Source organism: Dama dama, chromosome 19 (genome assembly GCF_033118175.1).
Source record: "Dama dama isolate Ldn47 chromosome 19, ASM3311817v1, whole genome shotgun sequence".
Lineage (NCBI taxonomy): Eukaryota > Metazoa > Chordata > Mammalia > Artiodactyla > Cervidae > Dama > Dama dama.
Window position 1 is genome coordinate 66,544,496 of NC_083699.1, and position 15,782 is coordinate 66,560,277.

General features: G+C 39.7%; 1 protein-coding gene across 1 annotated transcript in view; it reads left to right on the top strand.

Moving 5' to 3' along the window:
• The window catches only part of COL6A5 (collagen type VI alpha 5 chain), a 153,254-nt gene that overhangs the window by 21,330 nt on the left and 116,142 nt on the right, over window positions 1-15,782 (top strand). Inside the window, exons 2-4 of the mRNA XM_061167296.1 lie at window positions 7,129-7,224; window positions 8,857-9,447; window positions 12,692-13,324. Coding sequence (XP_061023279.1) covers window positions 7,158-7,224; window positions 8,857-9,447; window positions 12,692-13,324 — 1,291 coding nt within the window. The 5' untranslated portion in view covers window positions 7,129-7,157. The remainder of the gene's footprint in view (window positions 1-7,128; window positions 7,225-8,856; window positions 9,448-12,691; window positions 13,325-15,782) is intronic.

Genomic DNA, 15,782 nt, shown 5'->3' on the forward strand with positions numbered 1-15,782 from the left:
CTTAGCAGCAGCAGCAACAGCAGCAAAATCCTTCAAGCTAGGCTTTAGCAGTATGTGAACTGAGAACTTACAGATGCACAAGCTGGGTTTGTAATGTTTAGAAAAGGCAGAGGAACCAGAGATCAAATTGCCAACATTCACTGTATCATGGAGAAAGCAAGGGAATTCCAGTAAAACATCTACTTCTGCTTCATTGACTATGCTAAAGCCTTTGACTGTATGATTCACAAGATTGTGGAAAATTCTTAAAGAGATGGAGTAGCAGACAGCTTGACTTGTCTCCTGAGAAACCTGTATGCAGGTCAAGAAGCAAGAGTTATAACCAGACATGGAACAATGGACTGGTTCAAAACTGGGAAAGGAGTACAATAAGGCTTAATATTGTCACCGTGCGTATTTAACTTCTATGCAGAATACCTCATGTGAAATGCTGGGCTGGATGAATCACAAGCTGAAATCAATATTATCAGGAGAAATATCAGCAACCTCAGATATGCAGATGATACCACTCAAATGGCTGAAAGTGAAGAGGAACTAAAGAGCCTCTTTGAGGGTGAAAGAAGAAAGTGAAAAAGCTGGCTTAAAATTCAAATTTTGAAAAAACTAAGATCATGGCATTTGGTTACATCAGTTCATGGCAAATAGAAGGGAGGAAAGTGGAAGCAGTGACAGATTTTAGTTTCTTGGGCTCCAAAATCATTGCAGCTGGTGACTATAGCCATGAAATTGATAGACACTTGTCCCTTGGAAGGAAAGCTATGACAAACCTAGATAGTGTGCTAAAAAGCATAGCCATCACTTTGCCAACAAAAGTCTGTATTGTGAAAGCTATGCTTTTTCCAGTAGTCATGTAAAGACGGGAGAGTTGGACCATAAAGAAAGCTGAGCACCAAAAAGTTGATTCTTTCAAATTGTGATGCTGGAGAAGACTCTTGAGAGTCCCTTGGACAGCAAGGAGATAAAACCAGTCAATCTGAAAGGAAATGAACCGTGACTATTCATTGGAAAGACTGGTGCTGGAACTGAAGCTCCAATACCTTGGCCACCTTATGGAAAGAGCCGACTCACTGGGAAAGACCGTAATGCTAGGAAAGTTTGATGGCAAAAAGAGAAGGGGGTGGGGGCAGAGGATGAGATGGTTAGACAGCATCGCCAGCTCTATGGACGTGAATTTGAGCAAACTCTGGGAGATAGTGGAGGACAGAGGAGCCTGGTGTGCTATGGCCCATGGGGTTGCAAAGAGTTGGAGATGATTTAGTGACTGAACAACAATAACAATGATGTCCATGTCATCCAGGAGATGTCCCAAATGATGTAACTTCTGATGTTAGTAACTTGTGCCCTTTTTCTCTTAGTTACGCTGGCTAGAGGTTTATAGATTTACTTGATCTTTTCAAAGAATCAACTTTCTGTTTTGTTGATTTTTTTCTCTATTTCCTGTTTTCAATGGCATTGATTCTGTTGCATTAAAAAATTTTTTCCCTTTCCTCTCTTTGGATTTAATTTTCTCTTCTTTTTAAAAATTTTCCTAAAGCAGATGCTTATATGATGCTTAGCTGATTGATTTTAGATCTCTCTTCTTTTCTGAAATATACATTCAATACTCCGGATTTCCCTTTAAAATACTAGTTTTGCTGCATTCCACAAATTTGGATAAGCTGTTCTTTCATTTTTATTTAGTTCAAAATATTTAAAATTTGTTTTTGAAATTTTGTCTATAACCCTTGTGTTATTTAAACATGTGTCGTTTAATCTCCAAGCATTTTGATACTTTCTAATTATCATTGTTGATTTCTAGTTTAATTCCACTGTGGTCTAAAAGCAGACATTGTATGATCTGTATTTCTTTAAATTTGTTAAAGTGTGTCTTATGGCCTAGAATGTGGTCTATCTCAGTGAATGCTCTATGTGAGATTGAAAAGAATGCATATTCACAATTGTTGAATAACGTATTTTATAGTTGTCAATTATGTTAAAAAATGTGCAATGGTTTCCTTACTGATTTTCTCTCTGCTGGATCTGCCCAATTTTGAGAGAGGGATGTTGACGTTTTCTACTATAATAATGCATTGATCTATTTCTCCTTACAATTCTATTGGTTTTTGTCTCACTGATTTTGATGCCCTGTTTTTAGATGCATACACATTAAGGATCACTATGTCTTCTTGGAGAATTGATCCCTTATCATTTTGTAATGTCTGTCTTTATCACTGATAATTTTCCTTACTCAAAAGTTTGTTTTTCTGAAATTAATAGCATTGTTCTATCTTTTAGCATATTTTTTCCATCCACTTTCTTTACTCTATTTGTGTCTTCATACTTAAAGTGGGCTTCAACTACATATAATAGGGTCTTTTTTGGATACATTCTAATAATTGCTGTCTTTTAATGGAAGCAATTAGACCGATGGCATTTATAGTGATTATTGATATAGTTGGGTTCCCATATATACCTACGTTTGTTAGTTTCCTACTTGTTTCTTACTTGTTCTTTATATTTGTGTCTTATACTCTTTTTATGTCTTTTGATTTTTTAATTGAGAATTTTATATGATTCCATTTTTTCTTTCTTAGTGTATCAATTATCTTTTTAAAAAAACCTTTTTAGTGGTTGCCTTAAAATTTGCCCTGGGTATTTACAGCTAATTCAAATAACACTATATTACTTCATGGGAATTGCAAGTACCTTTTAATAACCAAGCATCCCTAACTTCTCCCTCCTGTCAATAATCAGTATATTATTGTGTCATTCACTTCAAATATATAAAAGGCATAATCACCAAATACATTGTTGTTGCTACTATTTTGAGCAAGCTCTTATCTGTTAGATCAATTAAAGAATAAGAAAAATAAAAGTCTTAATTTTAGCTTCACTTATTCCCTCTTAATTGTTCTTGTATTAACAGTATTTTCTTATGTTCTATATTCCTTTTTGTTAAATTGAAATATAGCTGATTTACAATGTTGTGTTAATTTCAAGTGTATATCAAAGTGATTCAGATATATGTATTTGTGTATATATATATATATCCTTTTCTTTCAAATTCTCTTCCCTTATAGGTTGTAAAAAATATTGAGTATAGTTTAATGTGCCATTCATTAGGTCCTTGTTATTGATTTTATTTATATTTTTTATATTTTATATAAATTATTTATAAATAATTTTTAAAATAAATTATTTATATATTTAAGTTTGATTCTAAAAATTCAGTAGTGTGTACTGTATTCTTGATGCTCTGGCTTCTGAGAGCTTGCTGACCCAAGGAGGGACTGCCCTTCCCCAGGATTAACCAATTCCTAGAAATAGTAGGACTTGCCTGCTAACATTCCTTAGATGTAGAAACCAATAAATTCTGAGTCCACACCCTCTCCTGCCTCCTCTTATTGGGCTCTTGAACTCTGGGGGCACTACTCACCTTTCCTTGCCACCCCAGTAACATGTACTTGGCAACTAAGGACCACCCCTACAATGCAGACCCCACTGAGATTTCTCAGACTATTCACTTCTAAGTCTGTGTAGCTTGCCACACCTTGCCTTGCCCACTGCCTCCCAGGAAAACCAGGATGAGGCTCCTCCCCACCTCTTTCTGCCTGTTCCTATCTCCTCAGGACTTCCCTCTGTGGCCCTGCATGGCACGTCTTGCCTCTTGTTTCTAAGGGGCTGTGAGTACAATAAAAAGTCTTCCTTTTTATCAATCATCTGTGTCTGTGCATCTTTCTGTGTCTGATGAAAACATAACTTGTGTCTTTATGGAGATCCAAATTGCTGACCTATATTATTTTCCTTCTCTCTGAGAGCTTCTTTGAACATTTCTTGCAAAACGTTCTTTTGCAAGAACATCAGGTCTGCTAGTAACAAATTCTCTCATTTTTTTTTCTTTGTTTGAGAAAGTCTTTATTTCTCCATCAACTCTTGAAGATGGTTTCACAGGTTGCAAAATTCCAGGTTTGTGGGTCTTTTTCTCTTGACACTTAAGATAGTCCACTCCTGGGACTTCCCTGGTGGTCCAATGGTTAAAAATTTGCCTTCCAATGCAGGAGACACGGGTTGAATCCCTGGTTGGGGAAATAAGATCCCACATGCTGTGGGGAGACCAAGTCTGTGCACCCATTACTGAAACTGCACTCTAGAGCCCATGCTCCAAAACAAGAGAAGCCTGTGTGCCTCAACAAAGAGCCTGTACAATGCAATGAAAACCCAGCACAGAAAAATATAAAATGTAAAATAAATAAAATAGTCTGTGCCAACCTCCTTTTGTTTGTGTGATTGCTGAGAAGTCAGATGTAATTTTTGCTCCTCTGTAGATAATGTGTTTATTTTTTGTTTGTTTGTTTTGGGCAGTTATCCTTTTTATGTTGTTTGAGCTTCCTGGATCTGTAGTTTGGTGTCTGACATTAACTTGCAGGAAATTCTCAATCATTACTGTTTCAAATACTTCTTCTCCTGCTGTTATTTCCACTATACATATATTATACTTTCAATAGTTGCCCCCTAGTTCTTACATGTAATGTTCCATTTTTTTCTTTGCTTTTCAATTTTGGAAGTTTCTATTGATAAATCCTCAAACTCAGAGATTCTTTCCTTAGCTTACGTCCAGTCTACTAATGAGTCCATCAAAGACATTCTTCACTTCTGTTACAGAATTTCTACTCTCTTGAATTTGTTGCTTACATCACCATCTGTTTCTACTCTCTTGAATTTGTTGCTTACCGCACCCGTCTGTTCTTGCATGCTGTATACTTTTTTCATTAGAGCCATTAGCATATTAATAATTTTTGTTTTCAGAGAGTTCTCCTATAAGTGTAATTTTTTTGAAAAGATATACAATAACAAGTGTTGGTGAGAATGTGGAGAAATTGGGACCTTTATATCTGCTGGTAGGAGTGTAAAATGAGGCAGCCACTTTGGAAAGCAATTTGGCAGTTTCTAAAAGTGTTAAACATGAAGCTAGCATAAGATCAAAAATTCTTCTAGGTGTCTACCAAAAGAAATGAAAACATATATCCACATAAAAATTTGTACATGAATATTCATAGCAGCATTATTCATAGTAGCCAGAAGTAGGACAATCCAAATATCCAACAACTGGTGAATAGATTGTTTACATGTTGTATATCCATACAGTAGAATATTGTTGTTCAGTCGCTAAGTCATGTAAGATTCTTTGTAACCCCATGAACTGCAACCCCATGAACTGCAGCACTCCAGGCTTCCCTATCCTTCATTATCTCCTGGAGTTTGCTCAAACTCAAGTCCATTGAGTCGGTGATGCCTTTCAGCCATCTCATGCTACTCAAACATAAAAAGAATGTCACAACATGGATAAATCTTAAAAGCGTTATGTTAAAGAATCCAAACACAAAAGGCCACATGTTATATGGTTCCATTTATATTAATGTCTAGAATGGGTAAATCCATAGAGAAGAAAGCAGATCAGTGGTTACCAGGAACTTTGGGGAGGGGAGAATTAGTAACTGCTGATGGCTATGGGGTGTCATATTTGTGTCATTAAAATGTTCTGGAATTACTGATAACTGATGCAAATCCTGCTAATAAACTGAAACACATTGAATTGTCCACTTTAAAGGGCAAATTGTGTAGAATGTGAATTATATCTTAAAAATAAAATTGATTAATAAGTAAAATATATGATATGTTAGAATATGATGACTATAGATTTGAAAGTCATTGATGACGTGATTCAGCTACTAACTACCAGGGAGCCTCTATTTCCTTTTTGGCAAAATAAGGGTTTAGTCTAAATGATCCATAGGGTGGCTTCCAAATCTAGTTTCCAGTGATTCCCTCAATCTTCCTGCATGATTAGCAATTTCAAAATAACTGCTGAAAGGTCAACTCTAGAATAAAGTACAGCCCTTATACTTTAGGTATTTCATTAAAGGCATCTCTATTCTTGAGTATTGGTTATTTTATGTATTTCCCTATTAATCAAAGCAACAACTTTGACTTGGCGGCATTTCTGTAAGATTATAATTTCCCATGAAGAATATTTCTAATTGATTGTGAGCTCATGAAGAGAAATACTGAAGTTAAAGTAATTTACAAAATTGGGTATAACCACAAATGACAGAACAATTTTCACCGGGGATTAATGAAGAAAGAAATGTGGGTAGCTGTTGGATTTTTGAGCCAAGTTGTAAACATATACAATAGTTATTGTTGATATGAAAATAGATAATCAATAATAGTGACTTTGTAAATTCTATGAGTTCATAGATTTTGCATAAAGCTTATAGAACTGTGGTTAAAGTTTGGGCTCCATGATCACCTGTCTGGGTTAGGACGCTGGATTCACCACTTATCAATACCAAGACACCAACACATCTGTCATGTGTTATAGTAGGTGTACCTCAGTAAGATGGTTGGGAGGATTAAATAATATGATGCTTAAAGAGCACTAAGAAAAATATCTGAGCCATGGTAAGGACACAGCATACATTAATATTATCTATTTTCAGCGAATGGGCTCCTCTGGTGGCCCAGATGGTAAAGACTCTTCCTGCAATGCAGGAGACGCAGGTTCGATCTGTGAGTTGGGAAGATCCCTTGGAGAAGTTAATGGCTACTTACTCCAGTATTCTTGCCTGGAGAATTCCATGGACAGAGGAGCCCTGTGGGCTACAGTCCATGGGGTCGCAAAGAGTTGGACCCAACTGAGCAAATGCATACACACAGAGACATTCTCAACAAACACTCAAACACTTGATGTATACTTTCCTCGTCGTTCAGACAGTAAAGAATCTGCCTGCAATGGAGACTTGGAATCTGCCTGCCAGTGCAGAAAACAAGAGACTCAGGTTCAATCCCTGGGTTGGGAAGATCCCCTGGAGGAGGAAATGGCAACCCACTCCAGTATTCTTGCCTGGGAAATTCCACGGACAGAGGAGCATGGCAGGCTACAGTTCATGGGGCCGCAAAGAGTCAGATATGACTTAGCAACTAACACTTTCCACTTGATGAATGTTTTAAACTCACCTGACATTGCTTTGACAAATACAGTGTTTACAGTATATTGTGTTCTAACTCAACTTTCTCAGTAGTTATTTCTTGTTTAACAATGAGATTTTTCACAAGGTGAACAACATGCTTTTTTTTTTTTTTTAACAGAATAAAAGCAAGAAAACTCCACTAACAAGATGAAGATCCTGCTAATTATATTTGTTCCGATCTTCTGGACTGAAACCCTGACATATCAGAGCCCAGGTACCACTATATTTTATGTTTATTATTATTAGGAAAATAAATATTTTTGTGTCTCAACAAATCTTTATTTTAATTAATAGAAACAAGGGATGTATTTCTTTACTGAAAAATCGAAGTAGACGGAATTTATTTGTAGTTGGTGATATACAATGTCAAGCGTACTCAAGCTTTCAAAGATGACAGAAAGCTAGATGCAAAATCATGAGTTATGGTATACCTGGCCAGAAAAACTTCAATTATTCACTGATTTTTTGAAGTCCTGATGTTCTGTGTCTCTATGAATAGAGTTAGCCCGTTTGTTTTGTAGGTCAGTTTGCAACTTGGCTTTAATAAATGAAAGAAAAGGGAAAAAAAGGAACCCCACAGAGGAAATTATATGTATATAATAATTAATATAAAAGCTTTCATATTCCCTATATATGTAGAATATGAAAGCTAGATTTTTTTGTATTTATAAAAACATCACTCAAAGAAATATTTTTAACTCTGCATGTGCTACCCTCAGATTTCCTGATATCAGTCAGGGTCACTTTTTAAGAAATATCCTGCTTAGTTAAACATTTACGAGCAGATCACTAATTGGGAGGATGGAGGTGGCTGACCATTTCTGCTAAAGTCAACACTGGTGTTTTGTTCCATCATCCAGACACTCTTTATGAGGTACGTATATATTCCCCCACCCCTAGTTGCTGTGAATATTGCCTACAATGGCTCACAGCAGTACCTCGCTTTCTCAGGAGAATTGCCCTTGGCTTTTCCAGAGCCACCTTACCCAGGAGGTTATGCCTGTAACCCTCTGATCCTTCTCTCCAATTCTTGGGGAAGGTCTATAGCTGATAACTGACTGTTGTTAGTCACTAAATCATGTCCATCTATTTTGTGACCCCATGGACCACAGCCAGCCAGGCTCCTCTGTTCATTCAGTACTTTCCTAGACGACCATACTGGAGTTGGTTGCCATTTCCTTCTCCAAGGGATCTTCCCAAACCAGGGAACGAACCTGTTTCCTGGACTGACAAGTGGATTCTTTACCACTAAGCAGGGAAGGAAACTGTTTTCTACATTGGCAGGTGGATTCTTCACCACTAAGCCATCCCTCTTGAGCCAAAGAGGGATGCTCTGGTGTAAAGGATGCACCAGAGTCTCCTCAAATCAAGCCACACCCTGCTTCTCTTCCTCTGCCTCCCCTCAATCAAAAGCTCCTGTTTCAGATCTGCCTCTATGATCTCCAGCCCAAGATAGCTGCTTCTCTGCTTGATACTGTTATAAAAGTTGCTTTTAATCCATAGGCCACTTGGCAACTTTCTGGTATCACATTGTTTATTCTTTTAGTACAATATCAAGTTGTTTGGGGTTCCAAAAAACCAAAAAACAACAACAACAAAAATGTCAGTTGGTTGCCTTTGGTACAGAGTTGAGAAAGAAAAATCTGTTGTTAACATTACAGAAGTTCTCTTGTTTGACATTTTAGCATAAACAAGTACAGTTTCCTCTGTTTGACCTCCAGAAGACTCTTTCCTCGGGATTCTGAGTTACCCTTAACACTAGGACATAATCTCAAAGGAGATGTGGTTAAAATACCAAGGCTAAACCATCACCTCATTTGGGTTTGTTGTCATCTTATTTTGATAGGGCCAGGCCCTGAGTATGCTGATGTGGTGTTTCTCGTGGACAGCTCCGACCGCCTGGGAATTAAGTCCTTCCCGTTTGTGAAGTCCTTCATCAACAAGATGATCAGCAGCCTCCCCATAGAGGCTGACAAGTACCACGTGGGCCTGGCCCAGTACAGTGATAGGCTCCACAGAGAGTTCCTGCTCAGAGCCTTCAAGAGCAGGGGCCCCATGTTGAATCACATCAAGAAGAACTTTGGGTTCCTGGGGGGCTCCTTGCGGATTGGGAACGCTCTCCAGGAGGTGCACAGGGCCTACTTCTCAGGCGGGAGGGACAAGAAACAGTTTCCCCCGATCCTGGTGGTCCTGGCTTCCGCCGAGTCTGAAGACGCTGTGGAAGAGGCTGCCGAAGCACTGCACAAAGATGGGGTGAGGATCGTCTCGGTGGGGATGCAGGATGCATCTGAGAAGACCCTGAAGGCCATGGCCACGGGCCAGTTCCACTACAGCCTCCGGACGGCCAGGGACCTCAGCACATTCTCCAGAAACATGACGCAAATTCTCAAGGATGCAGTTCAGTACAAAGATGGAGTAGCCCACTCTGATATAGAAGGTAAGGAGGTCCTTGGTTGAAGAAGTGTCCTACCCCTATGCGTTCTGACCCAGAAAGCCATCTCCTATTATCTCTAGGGTGCCACCCACGAGAAATCTCTATTTCATGCAGAAATGTAGAAGACCTCCTTCTCATCAACTTTCATTCCTGATCCCCTAAAGCTAAAAGGAGACTACCACAGCTTCTCATTTGAAAAATGCTTTATTTGTGTCTTAGGAAAGTTCTCCATAAGACCCCCAAACAGAAGACCTTTGAGTAAAAATATAGTTTACTTAGGAGGTAATCCTAGAAAGCCTTACCAAAGAGAGGGTGACGTGAGACAGGAGGCCACGTAAGCAATGTTGATGAGCAGGTGGAACAGGTCAGTACACACATGGAAGGCACCCAGTAAGTATACTGCACTGCTAAGGGGGTCCAACCATTCCATCCAGAGCGAGGTAGAAAGAGTTCCTAGCAAATGGATTTTTCTGGCTGCCTCTGTGCTCAGTTGATGAGAGGCTATTCTGAGTAGGTGCTATCTAGTTCTAAGACTCAAGGAAGCCACTCAGTGTGGTAAAAAGTGCCCTTACTACAGGTCAAAAAGATCCAGACAATGGCACTAGCTGACTGTGAACTTGAGGAAGTAGGGTCATCTCTGTCTCTGTGAGCCTTGCATCAGCACCCTCATTTGTAAGATATTAAAGTTGGAATGATCTTGAAACTTTTTCCGGCTCTCATTCACCAATTCCTTGGCTATCACTATGGATTGATTTTGTAATCAGACCAGGCTATGCCTTAATAAAAAGTAGACCTCCTGAATAAGAAGTTTATTGATTTCCCTTGTAACATTATAGGACTAGTGCTCAGGTTGACCAGTTGTTTTGCTTCTATTCAAATAATTAGGCTGTGGTGGCTCTTCCATCTTCAAATATTACTTTCAAGGTGCCCTGGGAATTGGTATGAAGCTGGTGAAGGGGAAAAAGAGGGAAGGTCATTCACGGGATGATTTTATGGGCTAAGCTTGGAAGAGGCACACATTACTTCTGCTCACATTTCTTTAGTAAGATCTTAGTCCCATGGCCACACCTAACTGCAGGTGAGGCTGGGAACTATGTCTAGTCTTGTGCGAGCAAGAGGAGGAAATGGGTTTGGGTAAGTATTGGGCAGCCTCTGTTCAGTTAGTGTTGCCTCTGAAGCACCAGGAAGTACTTTTACCTCCACTTTTCCCAGCCTTCATTCCTTCTGCCTTGGGGGAAGTAGCAAGTTCTCAGAGCACATGTACTTCTCCTCCTAGAGAGACCCTCCAGTGACCCTTCGCTGGTGACTGAGACAGTAAAGAATCTGCCTGCAATGCGCGAGACCCGGGTTCAATCCCTGGGTTGGGAAGATCCCCTGGAGGTGGGTGTGGCAACCCACTCCAGTATTCTTGCCTGGAGAATCCCCATGGACAAGGGAAGCCAGCAGACTACCATCCATGGGGTCCCAAAGAGTCGGACACGACTGAGTGACTAAGCACATGAATGAATGTGACCCTTCACCTTGGGAACCTTGGAGATCTTACAACCCTGTAGATAGCTTGAGGTCTCCATGACAGTAGGGCTTTACCACCTTCTTAGAAGGCTCTGGGTACTGACTGTGTTTCTCTCACTCCTCCTGATTTATTTCACAGCAGTATATGGTTCAACAAGGGTTGCTTGTCAGGACCCTATCTTTCCCTTTGAAAGTGAAAATGTTAGTCACTCAGTGATGTCTGACTCTTTGTGACCCCATGGACTGTAGTCCACAAGGCTCCTCTGTTCATTGAGTTCCCCAGGCAAGACTATTGGAGTGGATTGCCATTCCTTTCCTGATCCAGGGACTGAACCCAGGTCTTCCACATTGCAGGCAGATTCTTTACCATCTGAGCCACCAGGGAAGCCTAGAGGTTAAGAATAAGGGTTTTGGAATCTGAGTTCAAACCCTGGCTTGGCTGCTAAGGGCCTTGAGTAAGCTGCTTAAATTTTGAGCTCCAGTTTCCTTACCTATAAAGTGAGGATAATAGTGTTGGCCTTATGATATGAGTGATATGACTTGTTTGGAGTTTGGCAAACAGTTTGTAATAGCTATTTGCAAATAAATGCTGAGCTGAGCAAGCCATGCTGAAAGTTTGTTTTAGCCAACTATGTGGGGGTTCAGAGTACGTTAGTAGATTTATGAGAATTATAATTCCACAAATACTTCTGAGCTCCTACCAGGCACCAGGTACCGGAGAGATAGAGGTAAGTAAGATATGTCTTTTGGCTTCTAGAGCTCACTATCTTAGGGTAGCTTTTGGCAAGATTTGAACTTATCTCTCAGCTGCACTTATCACAGTTGTGGTTCCCCCATCTGTGCCTGGAGTGGGTATTTTCTGTGCATATGATATACTCTCCCCTGCATTCCAGATTTATACAGCCAACTGCTTACCTGGCATCTTCAATAGATCTCGAATTTAGCATGTCTGAAACAGAGCTCTTGACTCCTCCCTCCAACCTGTTCTTCCCCTATCTCCCCTATCTTGGAAAAAGACACAACCAACATCCTCTCACTTGTTCACATCGAAAACCTAGGCGCTTTCAACACTACTTTTTGTCTTCTACCATATATCTAATTTATCATCAAGTCCTCCATTCTATCTCGAATTCATGTATCAAAACTACTCTTGTTGTTCTATCTTATCTGCTTTATCTTTGCCCAAGAACCATTATCTATTTCCTGTATTAGGACAATTACTTTTAAGTAAATTTTAATGAGCTCATTGTCTCCCTTCAGGAACTAGGGTGATATTTAAAAGATGCGAATAGGATCATGTGAGTCCCATATGAATGGACCTGGTTCCCTTTGACCTCATCATTGTTCCCCTCGCTCATCTGCTCCAGCTACTCTGGGCTTCTTGCTTGTTTCTACGTCTTGCCTTTCTTTCTGCCAGAATTATTCTTTTTTTTTTTTCAAACAACGTGCAGCTGAATCTTTCTCTTCGCCTTTCTCAACCTAAATGTGATCCTTTCAGAGAGGCCTTCCCTAACTTATTTATGTCTCAGATAATTTAGTTCTTACCCCACATCACCAACATAGGGCAAATTTTGCTCAGAATTCTTATTTTTATTTTTCTTCAGCAAAAAATTGCTACCTCTATTTGTCATGACTCCCTCCATCTTCCCTAATGACGTCTGACAATCTATACGGTGGCTTTCTCACTCTGAGCCAGGGGTCTGTACTAACCTACCTGCCTTTTCTCTCTCCATAGTCCCTTTTCCCAGGGCCTGTGAGAAAGATTCAACTGCCGACCTCATGTTTCTGGTGGATGAGGCCGTTGGGACCACAGAGAATCTAAGGCTTCTGCAGAACTTCCTGAAGAACGTCACCTCCTCCATGGATGTGCAAAACAACTGCCTGCGGCTTGGACTTATGAGTTACAGTGACAGAGTCAAGACGCTTTCTCTTCTGAACTCAAGCACAACCCTGTCTGAATTTCAGGAGCAAATCCAGAAGCTTTCTCTGGGGGCTGGGAAATCCAATGCTGGAGCTGCCCTTGAGCAGATGAGGAGGGAAGGCTTCTCAGCATCACATGGCAGCAGACGGGCCCAAGGAGTGCCCCAAATAGCAGTCCTGGTTACTAACAGGCCGTCAGATGACAATGTGCGGGAGGTGGCCCTCGACCTCCGGCTGCAGGATGTAACTGTGCTTGCCGTGGGCATTGAAGGGGCCAACAAGACCCAGTTAGAAGAAATAGTGTCTTACCCTCCGGGACAGACCATCTCCATGCTAGGGTCCTATGCAGACTTGCATAATTACAGTAAGAACTTCTTTAAAAAGCTCCAGAATGAAATATGGTCCCAAATTTCGACTCAGGCTGAACAAGTGGAACTTGATAAAACTGGTATGTTTTAAAAAATACTTTTCATATTATAAAAGTAATAGGAGCAGTTGTCAAGGGTGGGAGCAGGGTCAGGCTCAAGGACTTACTGTAATTGGGTATAGGAATTTTGGGAGTTATGAAAATATTCTAAAGTTAGATTTTGGTGATAGTTTCTCTTTATAAATTTTCAAACCTTATGACTTTCCTAAATGCTATTAAATGATTGCAATGGAGGTTTTAAGCATGTAAGTCATATAGGAATGAAATATAAAAATGGTAATTATAAAATAGTTTAATAGTGTTGATGAACATAAAAAAAAATCTCCTGTAGTCTTAACTTTCAGATAAAGCCATTCTTAACATTTCTCTTATCTTTTAGTCTCTTCTCTCTCTCTACACTCATGGACACACAAACACATGCATACACATTTTTAAAAAATGATGTAACATGGGTATCAGTGCTGTTGAAAAGAACTTAATGTAATGATGGAAATGTTCTTTGTCTTCACTGTTCAGTAAGGCAGTCACTAGCCAACTTTGGCTATTGAGCACTTGGAATGTGGCTAGTGGAACTGAAGAACTGAGTTTTAAGTTTAATTTAGTTTTAATTTATTTTTAACAGCCACATGCTGGTGGCTGGCATATTGGACAATACAGGAACACACTGTTAGGTACTTGTTGTATCATTGACCATTACCTCTGAGTGTGACTAACAAAAGGAAAAAAAAATAACAATGATTTAGATATGATAAAACTATTTTCTGTTTCACAAATAAGTCCTAAGGTAGGTATAAAGAGCTGAATGGTACACCAGTGTCAGTGTCTAAGCTATTTTCTTGTTTGTGGTCTCTATTCCCAGTATCATAATCCAAGATAACTGCTCCTGGCATTACATTCACATCCAGCAACTAGAATGATAAAATAGAAGGAAAAGGCAGGCTTCCCCCTCCTTTTCTTCAAAGATATTCCCGGGAATTACACATGCCATCTTTGCTTATATCCCCTTGGCCAGAACTTAGTCACATATCACTCCTCATTAATGTAATCTTTACTTGGGGCAGCCAAGTACCTCGGCAAATTACTGGGGCCTAAATTAGTTTAGAAGAGAGAATGGATGTTAGGGATAACCAGGATGATATGCCTTACTCCCTTTTCTATCAACCTTATACCATGAACTTTTGTCCACCTCTTTAATGTTCATTGACAATATTCTTTTTAGGTTGGAAGTAATATTCCATCCTCTGGGTATAACATAATTTGTTTGATATAGCCTAAATTGTTGGATATAGAGGTTGTTGCCAGTATTCTGCTCTTATGAAGATCTTAGCAGGGATCATAATTGTACTTATATCTTTATCCACAACTGAATCTGCTATAGCCTTACCAAGTTCTTTTCAAAGGTGCCAGGACACACAGACAAAAGATACTCGATGTGGCTTTGAGTTTATCTACTTCTGAGCTATCTGCTGTCTTCACACATTTCCCTGCAATAAAATGCTTTCAAACAATTGGATTCAAAGTTGGCAGTACCCACCTGGAAAAGAATCCTCCAATCACATTAAAGGTTAATTTTAAATTCACGTTAGTCAACTGAAAGTGTAAGGATGCAGTCCTGGGCCAGCCCTCACTTTCCTCTTGCATATATACATTACACAGCAGCAGCAAAGAACCAGTATCCTGTTACCTCCTGCATGATGCAGACAGCAGTCCTTCAGAGTGGCAGCTGCTTTGTTGTAGTATAAAGTTTAAGGCATAGGGGGATGTGTAGTGTGGTTTATCTCAGAGAGTTTGCAATTACGTGACAAAAACTATTGTTGCCATTATAGAATTTCTAAATGGGAAGAAATGGGACCAGGGCTAGGACAAGGGTATCCTTATCTTCCATAAAGCCTCAGTAAGTGGCTTCGCATTCATTCAGTGGCTCTCAAATATTGGTACCTGACTTAGGTTGGATTCTTCAGATGTAGATGTCAGATAAGGATTCATGTAAAATTGATGTATTAAAAATATACCCAGGAAAACTGGAGATCGGTAGGGAAGTGAGCATATGGGACCAGGAATGGCAGGATGATAAGCAAAGTCCCATGGAGGGCCAATTCCACTGAACCATTCTAGAGACAGTGTGGGTTAAAGCTTAGAGTTGTCCTACTCAGGGGGCAATGTAATCAAAGGATTTATATTCCAGCACACAGGAGGAAATATTCATTTCCAAACACTTCTGGCTCAAGTGAAAAGCAAAAAGGATTTCAACAACCTGAGTAGCCACCCACCCCTAGACACTGGTGCTAACTGTTGGAATGAAAGTGCTAGGAACTGGTTACACAAAAATGGTAAAGGATTTGAGGGGATATAGGTGGAGCACCCACAGTATCTACTATAAGTTTATCAGGGCTTCCTGAGGAGATTGTTAATAATTCAGTGGCCCAATCCAATGACCAGTGTCTGAAGGTAGGGCAGACATTTTAGAAAGCTCTCCAAT